Source organism: Grampus griseus, assembly GCF_964374135.1.
Source record: "Grampus griseus genome assembly, chromosome: 11".
NCBI lineage: Eukaryota > Metazoa > Chordata > Mammalia > Artiodactyla > Delphinidae > Grampus > Grampus griseus.
Window position 1 is genome coordinate 41,453,786 of NC_139005.1, and position 21,865 is coordinate 41,475,650.

The 21,865-nt window shown below is 45.9% G+C and overlaps 1 protein-coding gene across 1 annotated transcript in view; it reads left to right on the forward strand.

The window, feature by feature from the left end:
* SLC4A8 (solute carrier family 4 member 8) overlaps nucleotides 1–20,036 on the forward strand; it is a gene marked incomplete at its 3' end in the record, with an annotated part of 84,750 nt that extends 64,714 nt beyond the window's left edge. The window contains exons 20-26 of the mRNA XM_082666158.1: nucleotides 475–543; nucleotides 4,262–4,435; nucleotides 6,741–6,878; nucleotides 9,010–9,101; nucleotides 10,970–11,065; nucleotides 12,470–12,605; nucleotides 19,998–20,036. Of these exons, the coding sequence (XP_082522284.1) occupies nucleotides 475–543; nucleotides 4,262–4,435; nucleotides 6,741–6,878; nucleotides 9,010–9,101; nucleotides 10,970–11,065; nucleotides 12,470–12,605; nucleotides 19,998–20,036 (744 nt within the window). The remainder of the gene's footprint in view (nucleotides 1–474; nucleotides 544–4,261; nucleotides 4,436–6,740; nucleotides 6,879–9,009; nucleotides 9,102–10,969; nucleotides 11,066–12,469; nucleotides 12,606–19,997) is intronic.
* Between the last annotated feature and the right edge of the window lie 1,829 nt (nucleotides 20,037–21,865).

Consider the following 21,865-nt stretch of genomic DNA (forward strand, 5'->3'; position numbering starts at 1 on the left):
ACTCCTGCCCTCAAGTCTCTGGTTAGTAAAAAAGCAAATGTTATTAGTCTATATTAAAATACACCAAATCCCTGAGGAGATGATTCTGCGATTAGAAAAGATTTAAAACGTTTCAGTTCCGTAAAAGAGATGTGTGTGTGTGTGTGTGCGTGTGCGTGTGTGTGTGTGTGCGCCCATTTCCCTGGAGGAGGAAGAGCCAGATGGGGAGAAGAAGATGTGAGACCTATGATTTAACCAGGACCAAATTACACTTAGTGTAATCATTTCATTTCCGAACAAAATGATTTTTTATCATTGTCAGCGTCTGTTTTTGCTTCTACTTCTAAGTCACGTAAAGGCAGCAGAAACGAATGCAGCATCTATGCAGTGATTTTGTGACTTGGCTTCCTTCTTGGAGATTTGGAAGTTTATATAATCTTGAGTGTGCTATGACACCAAATTTAATTTCTGGCCTTTCTGCCCTTTCGTCTTCAGTTTATCCCGATGCCGGTACTCTACGGAGTTTTCCTCTACATGGGAGTGTCTTCACTACAGGGAATTCAGGTATTGCATGGTTCAGCCAGGCAGTGTCTTCTCTTGGTGAGCTCACCTGTCCTGACCAGGGAAAGACAGCCTCCCTAGGGGAGCACAAACCAGTTCTTGAGAAACCATTTCCTAGTCTTGCTGCTTCAGCTATTTTAGACATTTCTTTGGGCATTGGGCAAAATAGGGTCATGTTGGCATGAGTGCACAGAGACTTTCAGGGTGGCCTGATTCAATGTCATGGTTCCAGTCGTTCGTCAGTTATTCAGCAGACAATCATCAGGCATGTATTAAACACATTTTGTCAGATGCTGGTAAACTTAGATCTGAAAGGTTGATCAAGAATTAAACTGGCTTCCACACATGGACAACACTAGGTTTAGTGCCAGGCTAAAGTGTGAGGCGGGGGGGGGGGCGGGTTTAACTGGGGGTACATTGGTGAAGAGATTGGGGAGTCGTGGGAGCTGCTCCAAGAAAGCAGGTATTACTTCCTGTCACAGTCTGCCTTTTCCCATCCATCAACTCATTCCTCTGAGTCCTTTGAACAGAGAGAATCAGGAGGTAACTTGGGTACCCAGATAATTTGATAATTTAGCCACTTCTTATACTGGTGGCTCGTTCCTCTTTGTTATTTTACAATGTCTAGTGGTCACTGTTATGCACGGAGTTCTAATGTGACTTTGGGCAGGTTATTTATTTATTTAAAATTAATTTTTATTGGAGTAGAGTTGCTTTACAATGTTGTGTCAGTTTCTGCTGTACAGCAAAGTGAATCAGCTATATGTATGCATATATCCACTCTTTTTTAGATTTCCTTCCCATTTAGGTCATCCCAGATCACTGAGTAGAGTTCCCTGTGCTCTACAGTAGGTTCTCATTAGTTATCTATTTTATACGTAGTAGTGCATATATGTCGATCCCAATCTCCCATTTCATCCTACCCCGCCACCCCTGGTAACCATAAGTTTGTTCTCTACATCTGTGATTCTATTTCTGCTTTGGAAATAAGTTCATCTATACCATTTTTGTAGATTCCATATATAAGCGATATTATACGATATTTGTTTTTCTCTTTCTGACTTACTTCACTCTGTGTGACAGTCTCTAGGTCCATCCACATCTCTGCCAATGGCACTATTTTGTTCCTTTTAATGGCTGAGTAATATTCCATTGTATATATATATACCACATCTTCTTTATCCATTCCTCTGTCAATGGACATTTAGGTTGCTTCCGTGTCCTGGCTGTTGTAAATAGTGCTGCAGTGAACATCGGGGTGCATGCATCCTTTTGAATTATAGTTTTCTCCAGATATATGCCTAGGAGTGGGATTGCTCGGTCACATGGTAGCTCTATTTTTAGTTGTTTTTTTTTTGTGGTATGCGGGCCTCTCACTGTTGTGGCCTCTCCCGTTGCAGAGCATAGACTCCGGACATGCAGGCTCCGGACACGCAGGTGCAGCGGCTGTGGCTCACGGGCCTAGCCACTCAGTGGCATGTGGGATCTTCCCGGACTGGGGCACGAACCCGTGTCCCCCGCATTGGCAGGCGGACTCTCAACCACGGCGCCACCAGGGAAGCCCTGTTTTTAGTTTTTTAAGGAACCTCCATACTGGCTGTACCAATTTACATTCCCACCAACAGTGCAGCAGGGTTCCCTTTTCTCCACACCCTCTCCAGCATTTATTGTTTGTAGATTTTTTTTTTTTTTTTTTTTTTTTTTTGCGGTACGCGGGCCTCTCACTGTTGTGGCCTCTCCTGTTGCGGAGCACAGGCTTCGGACGCGCAGGCCCAGCGGCCATGGCTCCCGGGCCCAGCCGCACCGCGGCATGTGGGATCCTCCTGGACCAGGGCACGAACCCGTGTCGTCTGCATCAGCAGGCGGACTCAACCACTGCGCCACCAGGGAAGCCCTATTGTTTGTAGATTTTTTGATGACGGCCATTCTGACCGGTGTGAGGTGATACCTCATTGTAGGTTTGATTTGCATTTCTCTAATAATTTGTGATGTTGAGCATTTTTTCATGTGCCTCTTGGCCATCTGTATGTCTTCTTTGGTGAAATCTCTATTTAGGTCTTCCGCCCATTTTTTGATTGTGTTGTTTGTTTTTTTGATATTGAGCTGCATGAACTATTTGTATATTTTGGAGGTTAATCCCTTGTCAGTCGCTTCATTTGCAAATATTTTCTCTCATTTTGAGGGTTATCTTTTCGTTTTGTTTATAGTTTCCTTTGCTGTGCAAAAGCTTTTAATTAGGTCCCATTTATTTATTTTTGTTTTTATTTTCGTTACTCTAGGTGGTGGATTGAAAAAGATCTTGCTGTGATTTATGTCAAAGAGTGTTCTGCCTATAATTTCCTCTAAGAGCTTTATAGTATGTGGCCTTACATTTAGGTCTTTAATCCATTTTGAGTTTATTTTTGTGTGTGGTGTCAGGGAGTCTTCTAATTTCATTCTTTTATATGTAGCTGTCCAGTTTTCCCAGCACCACTTATGAAGAGACTGTCTTTTCTCTATTATATACTCTTGCCTCCTTTGTCATGGATTAGGTGGCCACAGGTGCGTGGGTTTGTCTCTGGACTTTCTATCCTGTTCTGTCTGATCTATATTTCTATTTTTTGTGCCAGTACAGTACTGTTTTGTTCATTGTAGCTTTGTAGTATAGTCTGAAGTCAGGGAGCCTGATTCCTCCAACTCCTGGGCAGGTTATTTAATCTCTCTGGGTCTCTGTTTTCCTTTTTATAATATAAGATGGTCATTTTTTCTATATGCAGAATGTTATGAGATTTCATTTTTTAAAAAATAAATAAATTTATTTATTTATTTGTTCTTGGCTGAGTTGTATCTTTGTTGCTGTGTGCAGGCTTCTCATTGTGGTGGCTTCTCTTGTTGCGGAGCACAGGTTCTAGGCGGGTGGGCTTCAGTAGTTGCGGCTTGTGGGCTCTAGAGCGCAGGCTTAGTAGTTATGGCGCATGGGGTTAGTTGCTCCGCAGCATGTGGGATCTTCCTGGACCAGGACTTGACCCTGTGTCCCCTGCATTGGCAGTGGATTCTTAACCACTGCGCCACCAGGGAAGCCCCATGAGATTTCATCTTTTTACTTTTTAAAAAAAATATATATATTTTGAACATTTTATTTATTTATTTATTTGGTTGCACCAAGTCTTAGTTGTGGCAGGTGGGCTCCTTAGTTGTAGCTTACCGGCTCCTTAGTTGAGGCACGTGGGCTCCTCAGTTGTGGCACACAAACTTTTTAGTTGCGGCATGCATGTGAGATATAGTTCCCTGGCCAGGGATCAAACCTGGGTCCCCTGCATTGGGAGTGCAGAGTCTTAACCACTGTGCCACCAGGGAAGTCCCTATCTTTTTACTTTAACTAATCAGTAAAAAGCTCCAAACTCCTCAAAGAACAAATAAGAGATTTGGTCTTTTAAGCAGAAAGATACCACTGCTTATTTTGTTTTCAACACGCCCTGAGAAAGATCTGTCTCAGGAGCTAGAGTGTGGGAGAGGAGAGAGAAAGCTGAACCCAGAATTAGAAGAGATAGGTTCAAATTTTGACTCTGTCACTTACCAACCTTGGTCAAATTACCTGTTCTCTTTGAGACTCAGTTTCCCCTTCTGTCAGGTAGAAACGGTATTACCCACCTTTCGGAGCAGGTGATATTAAGAGAGATGAATGGGATTAACGAGGCCCAGAGAAACCACCTGAAAATAAATGCCAGTTCCCTCCTTTCAGTTCTTTGATCGTCTGAAGCTCTTCGGGATGCCTGCAAAGCACCAGCCAGACTTCATCTACCTTCGGCACGTGCCGCTGCGCAAAGTGCACCTCTTCACCCTCATCCAGCTGACCTGCCTCATCCTGCTTTGGGTCATCAAGGCATCTCCAGCTGCCATTGTCTTTCCAATGATGGTGAGTTTAAAAGGTATTATTCTTTATTTTAAAAAATAGTGATAAAATATACATAACGTAAAACTTCCCATCTTCACTATATTTAAGTGTACAGTTCAGTGGCATTAAGTACACTCACAGTGTTTGTGTAGCCATCACCACCATCCACCTCCAGAAGGTCTTTCATCTTGCAGAGCTGACACTCTGTACCGATGAAACAATAACTCCCCATTTCTCCCTCCCCTCAGTCCCTGGAAACCACCATTCTCGTTTCTGTCTCTGTGAATTTGACTCCTCTGGTTACCTCATGTGAGTGGAATTGCAGTATTTTTCCTTTTGTGACTGTCTTGTTTCGCTTAGCATAACGTCTTCAAGGTTCATCCATGTTGTGGCATGGCAGGGTTTTTTGGATAACAGCCATCCTAATGGGTGTGAGTTGGTATCTCATTGTGGTTTTGATTTCCCTAATAATTAGTGATGTTGAGCATCTTTTCATGTGCTTATTGGCTATTTGTATATCATCTTTGGAGAAATGTCTATTCAAGTCCTTTGCCCATTTTAAAATAAAGTGGTATGTTTTTTTGTTGTTGAGTTTTAGGAGTTCTCTATATATTCTGGATATTAATCCTTTACTGATGGTGAGTTTTTGTTTTTTGGTTGGTCTTTGCAGGAGCAGCATTATTTTGAGGACCTTGAGGTGTGGAAGCATGTGTGTAGTAGTTTACTATGTTTACTTTTAAGGCTACTAGTCTGCCTGTCTGTCTGTCTGAATTTCTTTCTCTCTCTCTCTCTCTCTTTCTCTCATATATCTGACATGGAGAGGACTCTTCATGTTTGCAGTAACTTGCATATTACCTCAAAGCAATATGGTTCCTATTTAGAATTTACTGCAATCAGAAGTGTCTATAGTGGTGGAAATGCACCATTTCAAGCCACTGGGAAAGAGGAAGAGGTTGGTCTAGCACTGATAAGTGACTGGGACATCCTTGCCTCTTTTCTGACTGAAGCAAGTGCTTTGGAAAGGAGACCAGGAAAGCTGAACTGTGTGGTTCAGCAACAGGTGACAACCTGTTTTCTAAAACTAGGGTGATGATGAAATTCTTGCCACCTGACCACCTCACTGTTCCATCTTGTCCTCTTGAGGGCTTCCTGTCTCTGGCTCACTCTGTGTCATGAGGATGCTGAGATTTCAGTGGACTCTTTGAAAGTTACCCAAAGGGTGGGCCTCAGAAGGGAAAAGCCAATGAGGGTAATGTCTGGTACTCATTTAGTTACTTTTGAACTCTGTCTTACTGGGAGAATATTCAAGGGTGAGGAATCTTCGGGGTCCTTTTCCCCTAATCTCCTAGATATATACCCTCCTGATGGGTGTCTCAATTTTGTCAGAATACATGTAGGGTTCTGCATTTGGGTGTTATGTTCAGGGCTTGAGTGTTTGGTTAAAGAAATAGCAAATTCCTGGCAACTCCTGGAAGGGATACTATGAATTTTGGCTTTATTGGGAAAATAGTCATTGAAATTAGGGAGAAATGAATTTAATTAGCCTGATTTGCCCCATGCCTGGTCCAGTCACCAAATTTAGCTGGTGAATACCAGTCAGTCCAGGCAGGTCATTCTGGGTTATTATTGGTTCTCCTTTGGCTGAAATGGCCCTCATGGGGAGAAAGTGGAGCAGCAGTTGAGATCCCTGGTCGTTTCCATGGAGGAAATTAGCTGTCAGATTTTAGGTGAGTCACTTTCTCTCCTTGGGCCTCAGTTTCCTCATTTATAAAATGAGTGTCAAGCCAGGCCAGAGGGCAGAGACAAAAATCGCTCGAGATCCATGCCGCAGGCATAAAGCAAGGATTTTGTGAGTAAATGTGTAGGCAGAGGATCCGAGGAAGTCCAGACGGTCCTTCAAGGCCCTCTCACCCCCTGGTGACCCATGTTTGGTTTGAGCTTGGCTGGCCCCACCGAAGCCATCTCCTGGAGAGGTTCGCCACCCCCAGGCTGCCTGGTAGCCCTTCCTGCTGGCCTCAAGCCAGGGGAAGGCAGCTCTTAGGGCCATCTGCTGATGAAGGGTTCCTCTTTTCAATAAAGGAATTAAATTAGTTCAGTTAGGGCATCAGTAAGTTGTAGGGTTGTTATGATGAGAGTTAAATAAACTATTGTATAGAAAACACTTAACTTAGTATCTGGTTCAGAGAGCCTCAATAAAGGCAAATATTATGATTATTATGAGTTTGATTCTGCTTGGCATGTTCTAGTCTGCTGTGAAAATAAGACTGCTTTTAAACTCCAGGGAGGAAATAAGCCCCCCTAATTCACTTTCTTTATTTTTCTTCAGGTTTTGGCCCTGGTCTTTGTCAGGAAAGTCATGGATCTCTGTTTCTCTAAGCGGGAGCTGAGCTGGTTAGATGATCTCATGCCGGAAAGCAAAAAGAAGAAGTTGGATGATGCCAAAAAGAAGGCCAAGGAGGAAGAGGTCATAGTTCTTGCACCAACTGCAGACTTTGGGGCAGCTTCAAATTACAGAACATAGGAAGGGCCACATGAAAAGTCAGCATGTCTCGAATCCCAAGGGTTATATTTAGGAGTGGGGAAGATTACTCCAAAGATATTCTTAGCCGATGTCTGTCCTTCATCGTCAGATTTGATAACCGGTTGTTTTCCCTCTGTTTGTCTACAGTCTACTCATCAGGTTCACACTTAGAGTATGAACATGGAATCCGCTCTTATTATCAGATCAAATGGTTCATGTTCTCCCAAAGGTCTAATTTGACAAGTATAAAAAACCTACTGTTTTCCAAGAGTATTTGTCACGTACCTAACTGCAGATGTTGTTGTGGTTCGCAAAGATAACTTGCATAGGACTTTCTGTCCTTCCTCATTTCCCTCAGCACTTGGCATCTGCCATCCACACAATGGACCTTCAATCAATGGCCTATACGTGCAAAGAATGGATGTGTAGCAAAATGAAAATACCAGGCCAAGAATGAGCCTGAAAGTATTTCCAAATACAGTTAGTGCCTGAAATAGTGTCCTTTGAAATTCTTTTTTTTTTTTTCTTTTGTGGTACGCGGGCCTCTCACTGTTGCGGCCTCTCCCGTTGCGGAGCACAGGCTCCGGATGCGCAGGCTCAGCAGCCACGGCTCACGGGCCCAGCCGCTCCGCGGCATGTGGGATCTTCCCAGACCAGCGCACGAACCCGTGTCCCCTGCATCGGCAGGCGGACTCTCAACCACTGCGCCACCAGGGAAGCCTGGACTTCATTTTAAAGGAATTTTTTTCCTAAAATCTTGAATTTTAAAAATCTTGTATTTTTTTTCAAGCATTATTGAGATATGACTGATATATAATATAGTGTAAGTTTAAGGTGTACAATGCAATGATTCCATATATGTATATACTGTGAAGTGATTACCACAATAGGGTTACTTAACACATGTATCACCTCACATACTTGTATTTGTGTGTGTGTGTGTGTGTGTGTGTGGTGAGAAATTATAAAATCTAATCTCAGCAATTTTCAAATATATAATAGAGTATTGTTAACTATAGATAGCAATCTGGATATTATATCCCCAGAACTTATTCAGCTCGTTGACCACCTTCACCCATCCCTGCCCCCTATGCCTGGCAACCACCAGGCGTTCCTGCTCTCTGTTTCTATGACCTCAGTTGTTTTAGTTTCCACATGAAAGTGAGATTATACAGTATTTGTCCTTCTCTCTCTGACTTATTTCACTTAGCATAGTGCCCTCAGATTTCATTCATGTTGTTGTAAATGGCAGGATTTTCTTCTTTTTTAATGGCTGAATAGTATTCCATTGTGTGTGTGTGTGTGTGTGTGTGTGTGTGTATGTGTATTCTATTGTGGAACATTTTAAATATACACAAAGGTAGAAAGAACAGTCAGTATTCATCGTTCCCTAATTGCCTTATTATTATTTTTAAGCATCCGTTTGAATCAGGATCCAGTAAGGTTCATATATTGCAATTGGTTGATATATTTAAAAAATTTCTTTTGGGGTTCCCCTCCTGTCTTTTTTTTTTTTTTTTTGCGGTGCGCGGGCCTCTCACTGTTGTGGCCTCTCCCGCTGCGGAGCACAGGCTCCAGACGCGCAGGCTCAGTGGCCATGGCTCACAGGTCCAGCCACTCTGCGGCGTGTGGGATCGTCCCGGACCGGGGCACGAACCCGTGTCCTCTGCATCGGCAGGCGGACTCTCAACCACTGCGCCACCAGGGAAGCCCCCCCTCCTGCCTTTTTTGTCTTTGACATACAAGATTTCCTGCCATTTAGATTTTACTAAATATAACTTTTGGTATCATTTAACATGTTCTCTGTCTCCTATGTTTCCAGTAAATTGGTGGTTGTATCTAAAGGTTTACTCAGATTCAGGTTCTTTTTTTTTTTAAAATACTATTCCATAGGTACAGATATTGGGTTGTCTCTCTTTTTGTGGTGAGTCAGATCTATGAAAGAACATAATTATACTTACTTATAATAAATGGAGAGAAAATCAGGTAGAAATTATGGTGATTGAAAAATGGGCTGGTGTAGACTATTGGTTTCATTTGATCCAAGATAAAGTAATGTCTCCTTTTCTTGCAGGAGGCTGAGAAAATGTTAGAAATGGGGGGAGACAAGTTCCCCTTAGAGAGCAGGAAGTTACTAAGTAGTCCTGGAAAGAACAACAGTTTCAGGTAAAACTCCCCCAGCCCCAAGGAGTTGACTGTTTTGGTGGTTGCATAAATGTTCTGGCTCTGTGATGGGGGCTGTGTCACAAATGCAGCTGCTGGTATAAACAGCTAAACATTTAGCCTCCCGGTTCCAGCCTGTGAAAACACCTTTCCTTTCCCGGTTTTCTGAGGGCCTGCCATGCATTGGGCACTATGCCAGGTGCTGGGAATCACAGGAGGACAGAGCTACGGGAGCCCATGCGTTCCCCAAACCAGTGGTCCTTCTGTCTCTCTCTGCCACCTTCCAAAGGTGAACAGGATGTAGTCTTTGCTTCTCAGCCTGGTGGGCATGAAATTCCCATGCTTAGGCAAGCCGTTGGGGGCTGGGCAGAGACAGCCCCTTCCAGCTTGGCTCATGGCGGCTGCAGTCCTGGGAGCCAAGGGGGAACCGAACTGGGATTCCCCAAATTCCTTACTTCTGCCAGCGATCTTAGCCCTTTCATGTATTAAATCTGTTGCTCACCACAAATCACAGGAAGCTAAACTGGTCCATTTGCGGTTTCATTCCTGGTGTTTTGTTTCCGCTTTGGAAGAGGAACACAGAAGCTGAAAGAAGCTCAGAGGTGGAGAGGGTACAGAAGAGGAAGAGAGAGGGGATCTGGGTTATCTAGATGCTAGATGACTTACTGCTGAGTTACTGAATTGATTGTGGTTTATACTGAGGGGGAGATGAGGAAAGTCTTTTCTTTGGTTATTTAGTTATTTATGACAACTAAAAATAGTATATATTTAAGGTGTGCAACATTATATATATATATATATATATGTAAAATGATTACTACAATTAAACTAACAACATACCCATCACTTACTATACTTACCATTCTTTTTTGTGTGTAGTGAGAACACTTGAGATCTACTTTCTTAGCAAATTTCAAGTGTACAATACATTATTATTAACTATAGTCACCATGCCTTACATTGTCTGCAGAACTTACTCATAACTGAAAGTTTGTACCCTTTGATCAATAGCTCCCCTTTTCTCCCACCCCCCAGCCTCTGGTAGCCACCATTCTCCTCTCCGTTGCTATGAGTTCAATTTTTTTTTAACTTACCCCAAAGAAATGGAATCTTTGATCTTTAAGAAACTTTCTATAAGTTGTCAGGGAAGGAGCCATAGGCTTTGCATTCTCTACGGCAAAACAGGAATCATGTTCCTTCTCTAGCAGATGCTGCCTCCCCTCTTGGCCTTTTAGAAGGAGAGTCTGGCATGTGGAAAAGTTTAGAGTACTGGCGGGGGCGGTGGGGGGGGTGGGTCTAGGAGACCAAGGACTGGATTCAAGGTCTTGATTCTCCACTTACTGACGTCTGACCTTGGACAGTCTCTTAACCCTATGAGCTTTGGTTTCTACACATTAAAAATGAGGATGTTAATAATCTCTGATACTGTGAGAGTTAAGATAATATATTGTAACAGTCCTTTGTAAACTACAAATGGAAAAGATCTGGCCACGTAAATGAGAAAATAAACAGAGTGCTTAGCTCCATGCCTGGCACACAGCAAGCGCTCACTAAGTGGTAGCTCCTCATGCTGCCACTTCTGGCCTCATAGCGCTGTCACCAGCATCCCCAGAGGGGCCCTTCAAAGGAGAGCAGAACTGGGGGGGCAGGGCTGGCCGCTAGCCGGCACCCCGGCCCAGGCCTCAGCTCTGACTCACGGGCCACCTTGCTTCTCGACATTCCGACCATCTGGTTCCCAGTGCTCCCGAGAGCTGTGAGACAAGCTCCCTCACGCCTCATCTTTTCCCTTCTGGTGGGTAGTGGGTATCATAGACTGAGATGTAGACCTTATTTGTATGTCTGACATTGACTGTCCTAAGCATTGATTTCAGATGTGACCCCTCTGAGATTAATATATCTGATGAAATGCCTAAAACCACAGTCTGGAAAGCTCTCAGTATGAACTCTGGAAACACAAAGGAAAAGAGGTATAATTGCCGATTTTTATTTCTGACTTTTAAAACTAGCAATCATGTTGAAAGTAAAATATGTTTTAGTTGTAAAGTTGAATTTATCCATGAATAGCACATCTAACATTGTTGCTAACCCCACAGAATAGCTATAAACCTAAGAAAAGGAAAAATGTTTTCTAACTATTTGAGCAGATATGCTGGTTTGAGCTGCCCATTTACCCAGGCCCAAAGTCAGGATGGAATTATTTTGGAATGTAAATTTGCTTTATCTGTTTTGTTCCCTTAATCCTCCTTCTAGTTCCCATTTCAAAATCTGTAGAGCATCTCTTTGGTTCTTGCGGCCACACAAACTGGAAAATCCTTAAAATATTTGGGTAGTGTTGATAGTATTGATACAGACTTTAACCTATTTAACTTATTCCGTAATGAGAATAATTGTCAAGGAAAGATTTTGAAATATTAAATTGTAACCGTTTTCTTATTTTGGAAACTAAATTCTGAGTATTGTTTGTCAGTAGCATAGATCAATTTTTAATCTGGTTAATGAAAAAAATGGAAAGACTTGAGGCATTTTTGCTTACATTGAAGTAGGCTGTGTACTCAAATTACATGAATAATTTGGTCCAAACACTAAGTCATCAGATAACCGAAAGTAAAATCTTAGGTCTTATTAAAGGCAACTTTTCTAGTTAAAAAAAAAAAAAAAAAAAAAGCAGTAGGGTAGGTTAGGAGACTTGGCGTAGCTGTTAGTTCCATGTGTAACCTGGCAGACCACTGTTTCTGGTACTCGGTTTATTCAGTTGTGAAATGGGGGTAATAATAACTGTCTCACTCATAAGGCTGCTCTGAGGAGAAACTGATGTGCTTTGGAAAGCCACAGCCACCAGTGGGTGGTAGTGATGGGCTATTTCATCAAATGGGTTAAAAGAAATCTGTACTGAATGTGAGTGAAATATAGAATCTTGTTTCCTTCAGAGGAAAATCCAGGCAGCTGTCGAAATGTATAACGCACACGGTTATTTTTAGTTGAGAACTAGTCTCCTTGTAAATGAACTTAAAATACAGCCAGATCGAAATTGTGTTGACATCTTCAAAGTATTGTGTTAAAATCAGGAATGAATCATGTGTTCCCTTTTCGTCTAATTGTAACACTTTTATTCAGTCTCTTCAACTAAAAGTCTTTGCTGGGATGGAGGATGTGGGCCGTGAGGTGCCACAGGGAAGTTCTGGTTACAGAGAAGATGACGAGTGTCTCAGAGAAGAAGCGAGCCCAAGTCTGGCCCTGTCCTTGGTCCTGTCGAAGCCACGCGAGCATTCAGTTATTGGTGGTGTGCGTCGGAGGGCACCGCCTGGTATGAGTGTGGAAGCAGAAGACCACCTCCCGTTGGTACTTCTCCTCTTCCTTCTCTTTCTCTTCAGAACTGCCACCGCCGAAGACCCAGCTTCCCATTTGCCAGACATCTCCTCCGAAACCCTCTGCTGGCCTGCTGAGCCGTACGGATCCATTCTGCCACTGAGGATTTCCTCGGTGAGGTCCCTCTTGCTCAAGGACAGGGTGAGGATGTAGGAGGAGAGCAGAGAGGAAAAGGAAGCCCCTCCAGTCCCATAGTGGCCGCGGGCTCCTGGGCAGCCCCGGGCCTTGGTCTGGTTGCCTGCTCTGGGGGATGCTGGCGAGACCCAGAGGCCACCAGGAGGGTCTGCTCGTAGGAGGGTCAGCCCTGGGCCTTGGCAGTGCTCACCACCACAGCCAGAAGATGCCTCTGGCCTGGTGCGTCTTCATCGCTCCCTAGCAGCAGTCTGCATAACTCAGCAAGAACCTTGGATGATGAAAGGGCCAAGGGGGACATTGAAGTTGCTTAGCTCAGACAGGAAAAGGCCTGGGGGAAAATCAGTGATGGCGAGTGAGGATGAACAGCTTCTCCTAACTCCACTGATAGGGTAAGAGAACAAGCTTCAGTGGCTACAGAAGGAATTAGTTTAGACACCAGGAAGGACTTCCTAGCCTGAAGATTTGTCATAGTGTCTGCTTTCTAGATATCTGGGAAAGGTTTGACTGTAGTCGTTTGTGAGTAGAAAAGGAGATAAGGTGTTCTTAATTGGCCATGTTGTGGAAACATCCATGTCCTGCTGCTGTCTCTTGAGGACACACTCTGATTCCATTCCTGGAGAGATCCAAGTGCTTACGTAATGTCTCCTTAGCTGCCTTAGTAGCAAACCATCACCAACTCAATGGACCAGACCACCTTCATCATCCTGGATTTTTTTTGTTGACAGATGTTCTGACTTTCAGATGTAAAAAGCCACATTGGGAAATGAACTGTAAGTGGTGAAATTAATTTTGGTATTTAGTTTAAAACTATATTTATGGTTTCTGTCTCCTCTTCTCTTTTGCAATGAATATCGAGGGTTTGGGCTCCATTGTGTATAGACTTTCCCTTCCTTTGTGCACAGAATGTGACTAGCAAGCATGTCGGTACCCAGGGGATCTGATCAGTTCAGTTTCCCTCCTGGAAAATATTTGTACGGTGGGACCGTCCGTCGGTGTGCTCTCCTTTCATAGGTGAAGAGTTGGCTACGTAACTTTATTGAATTTTGCATTCCGTAGACTCATAAATATATTCAGGTAGTCTTACTCTAAGGACCTTTGATACTGAAGGAATCCTGCCTTTTTCCTATTTCCCTATCTCTTAGAGTCAGTCCTTTTAATACACAGATGATTTTCAAAATACTTAACAACTGGTACAGAATGGGCACCAACCACTCAGAACGGATGCCTGCTGTAAACAAGCAGTATGTATGGCCATGCCAGTGCCTATTGGCTGAACGTCACCGGGCTTTCAACTCTTAAAATGACATTCCTTTGAATTGTGGGTATTGTTCCTGGCTTGTCTGATTTCTACTCACAAGGCTGTTTCAGGGGCAGCCTCGGCATCCTTTCATATGCTGCAGACAGGAACAGGCATGCTTCTTTGAACTATATGGGCATTAAAATCTTTGAGAGCCAAAGCTTCACATTTTGTCACGTTAGGACAAATGTAATATTGTACCCATCTACCTACCTAATTTAGAAAAATCATAAGGCAACCTGTCATTGGGAAAAGCTTTCTTGCTGACTTTCCCTGTCCCTCTCTGCTTCCGTGAGCTTTATGCCTCCTTTTTCATCTTCTCTGTTCCCTGAGGACATCCACACACACACACTCCGCCCCCCGCCGCTTTTCTTCCCCCATCTTGCCCCGCCCATCTTTTCCTGCCACTTGTCTATAGGGAGGGTGGTGACCGCTTCACCTGTTCCCCTGGCCTTGGCGTGGCGATGAGGAATACGGCAGGGAAGAGTCCATCATGCAACAGAACTACGTGGCAGAGTCACTCAGAAAAACCTCTCTACTCACACTGACGTCTTGTGATGCCCTGTGCTGGCAGGCTTCCCGAGAGTGGGGAGCCGGTCTTTGTTAACTCTGTGTAGTACGCTTCCTGAGCCAGACCCTCCCAGCTTACCGCGCCTTCGGAACGTTAGCTACTTTGGAAGGCTGTGCCAGTCTTTTTAGGCTATTAGATTTTCTTCAAACAACAGCCAGCCTCGTTTGTGCTACATCTCAGTGGTAGGAACCATTCCCTACTCTTCCTCTCTTATCTTTCCCGAGTCCCACCCATCCCTCAGCCCCAGTCCTGGCTGCTTCCCTGCTCAGTGGCTGGTGACTATGGGTTGCAGAGTCAAGTGGGGGGGGGGGGTGTTTAGGGTAGGAGACTGGGACTGGTGGTGGAGCATCAGCCACGTGTATGTACCTGTGTGTGTATGCACGTGTGTCTACCAACAAGTGAGAGTGTATCCATGAGATTTCATTGCTGCTGCTAAACAACCTCGTGCACCTGAGCTGTGGGGACATCAAAAGAATATGGTCATTCTCCCTTCTAGCGCTTCCCCTCTCTATTCTGACAGAATTGCCTGAGGGCAAATACAGGTAGATTAGTCTTAGAAAAAGGTGTTTAAGCTCAACATTAATGAGAAACTGATTTAGGGGTAGAAAGCAGGTAGTTAGGTAATTCCCATGCCCAGGCTTGCTTGGGCCAGAGAAGTAGTCCACCTCTTTTCTGACAAGGGTAAATTCAGGAGTCGTTTGAGTGTTGGCAGGGCAATGCCTGATAGGCTAGCAGTGTACAGGAGGAAGGGAGGGAGGCCGGAGATTTAAGAAAATGATGGTGAGTGGACTCTTGCTTCTAAACAGAAGAACTGGCATCACTAAGTGGGTGGGTTACGTCCTAGCCCATGACTTACAGAGGGGGTTGGTTTAGATAGGAGGTGAAGGCCAGCAGAAATATGCTGTGAAATTGCTCAACACGTCTGGTTGCAGGAAATGCAGGCTAGTTCTTTGTAGCTGTATATGATTTCAAACTTCTGATAATGGGATTGTCAAGAGAGCTGGTCTTTACTGCACACAGCTCCTATCCCCCTCTCCTTGTTGGTGTAAATTTGCCTTTGGGGTAGAGAACCATATATTTTCAAAAGATGTTATAAATAGTTGCTATTTCTATTTGTCTGAGATGTGTCTGGCTTTTAAATTAGTCATAAATGTTTGATAAAAATCTGGCATATGCTAAGTCTTAGGTTTTGTTGACATATCAGGCTGACAAGAGGTCAGACCTTCAGAGGTCTCTGGTTTGGGGAATCTGGTTTCCGGTCATTCAAAAAAACACAATTCCCAGTTCGACTTTATTTTCTACCTACTCAGTGCTCTAGTCTTCTCTCTTAATAGAGGAATCAGTAATTCTCCCTGCAGCTTCTCTGTCAACTTCAGTGTCCACGTTTGGAGTCTCCACATTTTCCTGATGCATAGGAGAAGGCTTGAGCCCAGGGCCCGTGGCTTTCATTTTAACCAGCGTCAGACATGCTATTAAGTATGTTCTCTCTGCTACTTAATCAGCTTCTCTAAGTGTCTTCTTTTGCTGGAGAGTTAGTGCCACCTTCTTACACCTTCCTCAGACTTCTCAGGTTCCCAAGCCATATCCTGGCAGGACATTCAACATGCATCGGATGTTCTCAGGCTTCTTGACTTTCTTTTAGTTGTAGCTGCCAGGACTCCTAAGGTAGAAATCCTTCCTGTCGGCCCTGACTGGCCAAATGAGACAGCGTCTAAGCTCTTCCCCCTTGTACTGACTCAGCTTTTTCACATACTCCTTCCCGTCCTTTCTGCCTTTTCCTCAGTCTGTCAAGTTTTCCTTGGAGGGAGGAAGTTCTTGGTCAGAGGTCCTAACCACCACGGCCAGTTAGGGCTGGTGAGAGGGGGAGGAGGCTGGACGGTTCTGGGGCTTCTCAAAAAGGTGAGACTTACGGTTATTTGCCTTATTTAGGGTGAGGGACTAAGGATTCTCAAGCCCTCAGGGCCATCCATATTTCGGTGTAAATAGAAAAAGACATTCCAAAACCAAATAGAAGGGATTTTTCTGCCAAATCTACTCTTTTTTTTTTTTTGCTGCGGTACGCGGGCCTCTCACTGTTGTGGCCTCTCCCGTTGCGGAGCACAGGCTCCGGACGCGTAGGCTCAGCGGCCATGGCTCACGGGTCCAGCTGCTCCGCAGCGTGCGGGATCCTCCCGGACTGGGGCACGAACCCGTGTCCCCTGTATCGGCAGGCGGACTCAACCACTGCGCCACCAGGGAAGCCCGAATCTACTCTTTATAATTCTTGGTGCCCTTGGGGTCTTGCATTAATTACAGAGAATGGGTAGTTGACTCAGCTCACATTTCTTTATCGGAAAGGAGGCTGATTTTCACCACCGAAAGAGGTGTGAAGTAACTATATGATTGCCTGAAGCTTGGAAAGAGGAAAGGAGTGTCACGTGAATCTTTTCAAGAGGAAAATTCAGAAAGTGGCATGATTCATCCATTAAGCATAATTCTTTTAGAAGATTCTGTGCTCAAAGGGAATGGAATGGTTTCTGATCCTTCTGGAAGGAAAAAGAATAGCATTTTCTTTAACCCACTTTCAGCATTGGAGAATACAGAAGTTTTCTTCTAGCTGATGGCATTAATATTTCTGAGAGAGAGCGAGCCCACTCACAGCCCTTTTCCGAGCCCAGCAGAAATCAGCAGAGCTTGGGTTCTCTTAGCAGGTTTGCAGTTGACTCCAACATGCAGGTTTTTCACATGTGCAATAATGTTGGAAACAGAAGTACCAAACTGAATATGCAATTAACTCCTTTTGCAAAAGAGGCCAAAATCCTCCTCCCCATGCCTCTCTCCCATATTCACTCCTCCAAGACGATAAGCCTCCCCCTCGTTGATCTGTGTCTGTCTGTCTGATTGGTTAGATACGGCTGCCCTCCCAAGCACATGGTGTCAGGTGGAGAGCAGAGCGACCTTCCCACGGAAGGGGACGGCTTGAGGTGCTGGTACATTTCCCTCGTTTTCTGTGTTCTTTCTAGTAGGTCTCCTGTAGAGATAGAGATATTTTTGTTTTAGAGATTCCAAAGTATATATTTTTGGTGTAAGAAATGTACCCTCTCCACACTCCCTGGTGTAAATAGGACTGAGAACAAACGCCTTGCCGTGATAATTCCATAGCGATCTGCGGGAGGGGTGGGACCCCTGTCCCTCACCACCGAGTCTCACGGCCTGTGTCTGTGAACCAGGGGAGGTGATGGTGACGCCTCTGCCTGCCCAGACCTTCCTGTGCTCAATGGGTGAAAAATAAAGTCTGTGTAACTGTTCACACCTGTGGTGTTCTTTGAGCTCGAACCGCGGGGCTGAGGCGAGGTGACCACCTTCCAAACTTGGGAAGGAGAGTTATGACGGTGGGGGAATGCGTGGGGTCTGCTGAGCGGGCCTGAAGAGGGGCCTGTACACCTCTGGGTGCAGACCCTGAGCAGTCCCTAGGCAGAGTCATGGAAGAGGCTAGAGGGCCCTTTCTTTGGGGACCACTTCGATTTATGTTTGGGTGAGGGGACAGGACAGCATGAAAAGAACGCCCACTTTGGAGATACAACCAGGCTGATGAGACCAATTGCTAATGTTTAAGGACTCAACCACTGCACAGAAATCCAGATTTTAAAAATCTACTGTCATTCCACATAGTTTTGGTTTGGGGCGGGGGGTGGGGCAGGGGTGCTCCATTTCTCTTCCTCTCAAATCCAGTCACTGGAGGGATGGAGAAAAGGAAATGAGGGAAGCAATGCCGTAAGAGTAGAGAGGTGAGTGAGGGGGTGAAAGGCAAGGGTGGGGGGAGAGCCAATCAGCCAGCTTTGTGGAATGTGGCTAGGAGGGCGTCCGCTGGGAGCATCCTGAACACCAGCCCAGTGTGGACCTTGCAGTAAGGAGAGCCAGGGCAAGTGGGCTGTGGACAGCGGATGAGCCAGCTTTGAGGCCTTTCGTTCTCTTTGGCTATATACATGTTAGGTCACTCCGTCTCACAGAGACATGCTCATATTGCATTGGGTAGTGGGTGGTGTATGGGAAGGTGAGGGAATGGAGCCAGCTTTCATCCACTGAGACAGCGGCCCCCAACCTTTTTGGCACCAGGAACCGGTTTCACGGACGACAGTTTTTCCACGGACAGGCGGTCGGCGGGGTGTGGCTCAGGCGGCAGTGCGAGCCACGGGCAGCGGCAGAGGAAGCTTCGCTCGCTCGCCCGCCGTTCACCTCCTGCTGTGTGGCCCGCTTCCCAACAGGCCACGGACTGTTGCCGGTCTGCGGCCCAGGGGTTGGGGACTCCGGCATTCAGACATGAAAAGCACTTAGGACGGCACCTGGCACACAGTGAGCATAGAGTAAGTAACAAGAAGTCTGGGGGTGGGTGGTTCCTGGGTGGTTAATAGCAGCAGTCACATCAGGCTCTGGTCAGGTTCTCTGCAGGTGTCTTGGGTTTCCCCTCATAGTCACAAGATGGCTCCAGGAGCTCCAGGCATCACATCAGGCAGCATAACTCCCCAATACAAGAGAGGCTAAAGGGGCATTTCTCTAGCTTCTCCCTCTCTTTTTAAAGGGGAAAACCTTTCCCAGAGGGGCTCCCCCCGCAACATGTCATTGGTCAGAACTGGGTCACATACTCATCTCTAAGATGGGAGAAGGGGATGGGATTGTCCTGTTTGGCTAGGACCAATTGTCTTCGTCCTCTGGGGTTGGGCCCATCTTCCTTGACCATATTGCTGCTCCAATACTTGTACAAAATTAGGATTCTGTCAGCAAGGAATAAGGCAGGAGCTATAAGCGATTCAATATCCAAAAGGCTCTGCTAAAGGATCCAGGAGAATCTGAACCACGGGGCCTCCTGCAGAGCTGGAGCCAGGCCGCAGCAGCAACAAGGAGCCTCAGGAGGCCAGGGAGCCTCCCCGCAGGTCAGTGGTTCTCCACCTGCCTCTACCTGAGAGTCACCTGAGGAGATTTTTAACCTACTAATGCCCGGCCCCCACTCCACACCAATTACATAGACTCTCTGGGGATAAGTGCGGGCACTGGCGTTTGTTAAATTCTCTCCAGGGCTTCCCTGGTGGCGCAGTGGTTGAGGGTCCGCCTGCCGATGCAGGGGACGCAGGTTCGTGCCCCGGTCCGGGAGGATCCCGCGTGCCGCGGAGCGGCTGGGCCCGTGAGCCATGGCCACTGAGCCTGCGCGTCCGGAGCCTGTGCTCCGCAACGGGAGAGGCCACAGCAGTGAGAGGACCGCGTACCGCAAAAAAAAAAAAAAAAAAAACTTCTCTGCAGATGATCCTTACGTGCAGGCAGGGTTGAACGTCAACTGCTATTACGCTTCACCTTCAACTTGGCCTGACAGCTCGCCTGTATCTGCTTCACTTCAAACCAGCTTATTCTCACCCGCCACTGTATATGTTCTTCTACCTTACAACCCTTCTGCAACGTCAGTGTCTCTCTGCCTAACCTGTCACAGCCTTAACCATCTCCAGATTCTTTGAGCTTCAATCCCTATGGCTCACAGCTTTCACCATCTCTGTATTTCCAGAATCAGATTCCCAAGATTGAGACTGTGATTGGTCTCTGATCATCATTTCTTAGCCACATTATAGGTCCCTGACCAGCCTATGAATCAGGGGCCTTTGGGTCTGGGACCACCCCTGGGTCAACTGGGGGAGAATTAGGGTCAAGCAGTAAAAAATATGGCAGTTGAGGGATGTTCCTTCAGCAAGGGCTGTGGCTTGTCAATTTCTCTTAGAAGGAGACAAGGGCCAGGGAGACAGAGTAATTGACGTGCCTAGTTATCTTAGTGATGTCCAAGGCTGATCCCTGGGTTACAGACCTGGTCACAAGTTCACCTCTTTTACCTCTTGGTTGTGTTTAATTACTGGGGCTCACAGGTACATTCTTGCAAGAAAAATGAGCAAGTATTCCACTGCTCCTTCCTTCAACCATTGCCCCCAAAGGTCGCTAGCAGAACACCGCCCCCCCCCCCCCCCGCACAATCTCACCTGTCTGGTGGATGTCAGCGCTCACAAGTGGAGGGAAGTGCAGAGCTTCCCTGTCACGAGGCTAAGGGGGTGTGATTGAGGCTCCCAGCAAGTGGCAGGTAAATGACAAGAAGCCAGGAACAAGCCTGCCTGCCTTCCAGTCCCGCTCTGCCCTCACAGCTGTGTGACCTGGGGCAACGCGCTTCACTTGTGCCTCAGTTTCTTCCCTGCAAAACGGGAGTAATAATACCGCCTACTTTACAGGTGTATGGCAAAGACTAAATTAATTAAGCACGTAAGGCCGGCCCCTCCCTGCGCGCCCTCTGTGCCTCCTTTAGAAGCAGGTCCACCCCTCTCCTGCCTTCCCAGTCCTCGGTCTCGCAGCTGTGTGGTGGAGTGGACGCCCTGGAGTCTAGGGGAAAGGGGTCGCGGTGTCTGTGTGGTTTATAGGTATTAACTCAGGAAGGAGGCTGCCTGGTCTCAGCCGTGCTCCCCAGCTCAGCTTCCATCTGGGGCTGTAGGGCGCCAGCCCAGTGTAAGATCATCTGTTCCTCATTCAGCCAGTGACCTTTGGGGTATACTCACTAGGTGCAGAGGGGAGAGACGGGTTGACCAGGGGCTTCCCAAGCCCTAAAGGGTAATGGCCATTTCTCTACTCTTACCAGAGTCCCCAGAGCCCCTCGGCACTCTCAGAAATTACGAAATAAACTATCACCTGATTTCCCTAATAGGCACAGTGGGTAAAGAGAAGATGCCCAGACCTTGACTGCTCAAAGTAGTGGTAAGTTTTCTAGTAACTTTGGGCTATGTGATTCTAGCTCTAATTTTGAGTCAGAAGGGCCTCCGTGTCCTCTTTTCACAGTTCTATCATCACCCTCAAAAGCCTTCCTTGGGCACCTCATAACCTAGCATGCAGGGCTGAAGCCCTCACCAGAGGATCACTGGCAAGAGTGGCCAACATCTGTTGTGTGTGTGCCATGCCTGGCTAAATGCATCACGCGTACATGATCTGACCCTCACAATACATGGAATGGGTACCGTTCCTCCTACAGCTGAGGAAAAGGGAAGCTCACAGAGATTACAGTATTGAAGTCCACACAGCTGGTATAGCAGAGACTTGAGTGAACCCATGTTCGTGTGTGTGGAATCTGTGCCCTCAGCTGCCACTCTCTACAGGCTTCACGAGGTTTCCAACTATGGGGTCTGCGTCTAAAACACATGCCCTGATATATACAGAAAAGGACAAGGGCAGACTGAGAAAATTATTATAGAAATGTGCAATGAGAGAACATACCAGTTACATGACTTTTAAACAGCAGGCAAAGTTGAGAAAACAAACACAAATTCCAGAAAGAGTGCCTATGATATGGCAGGTATCCAATGATTTTCTCTTCCTTCCTTCCCTCCCTCCCTCCTTCTTTCCTTC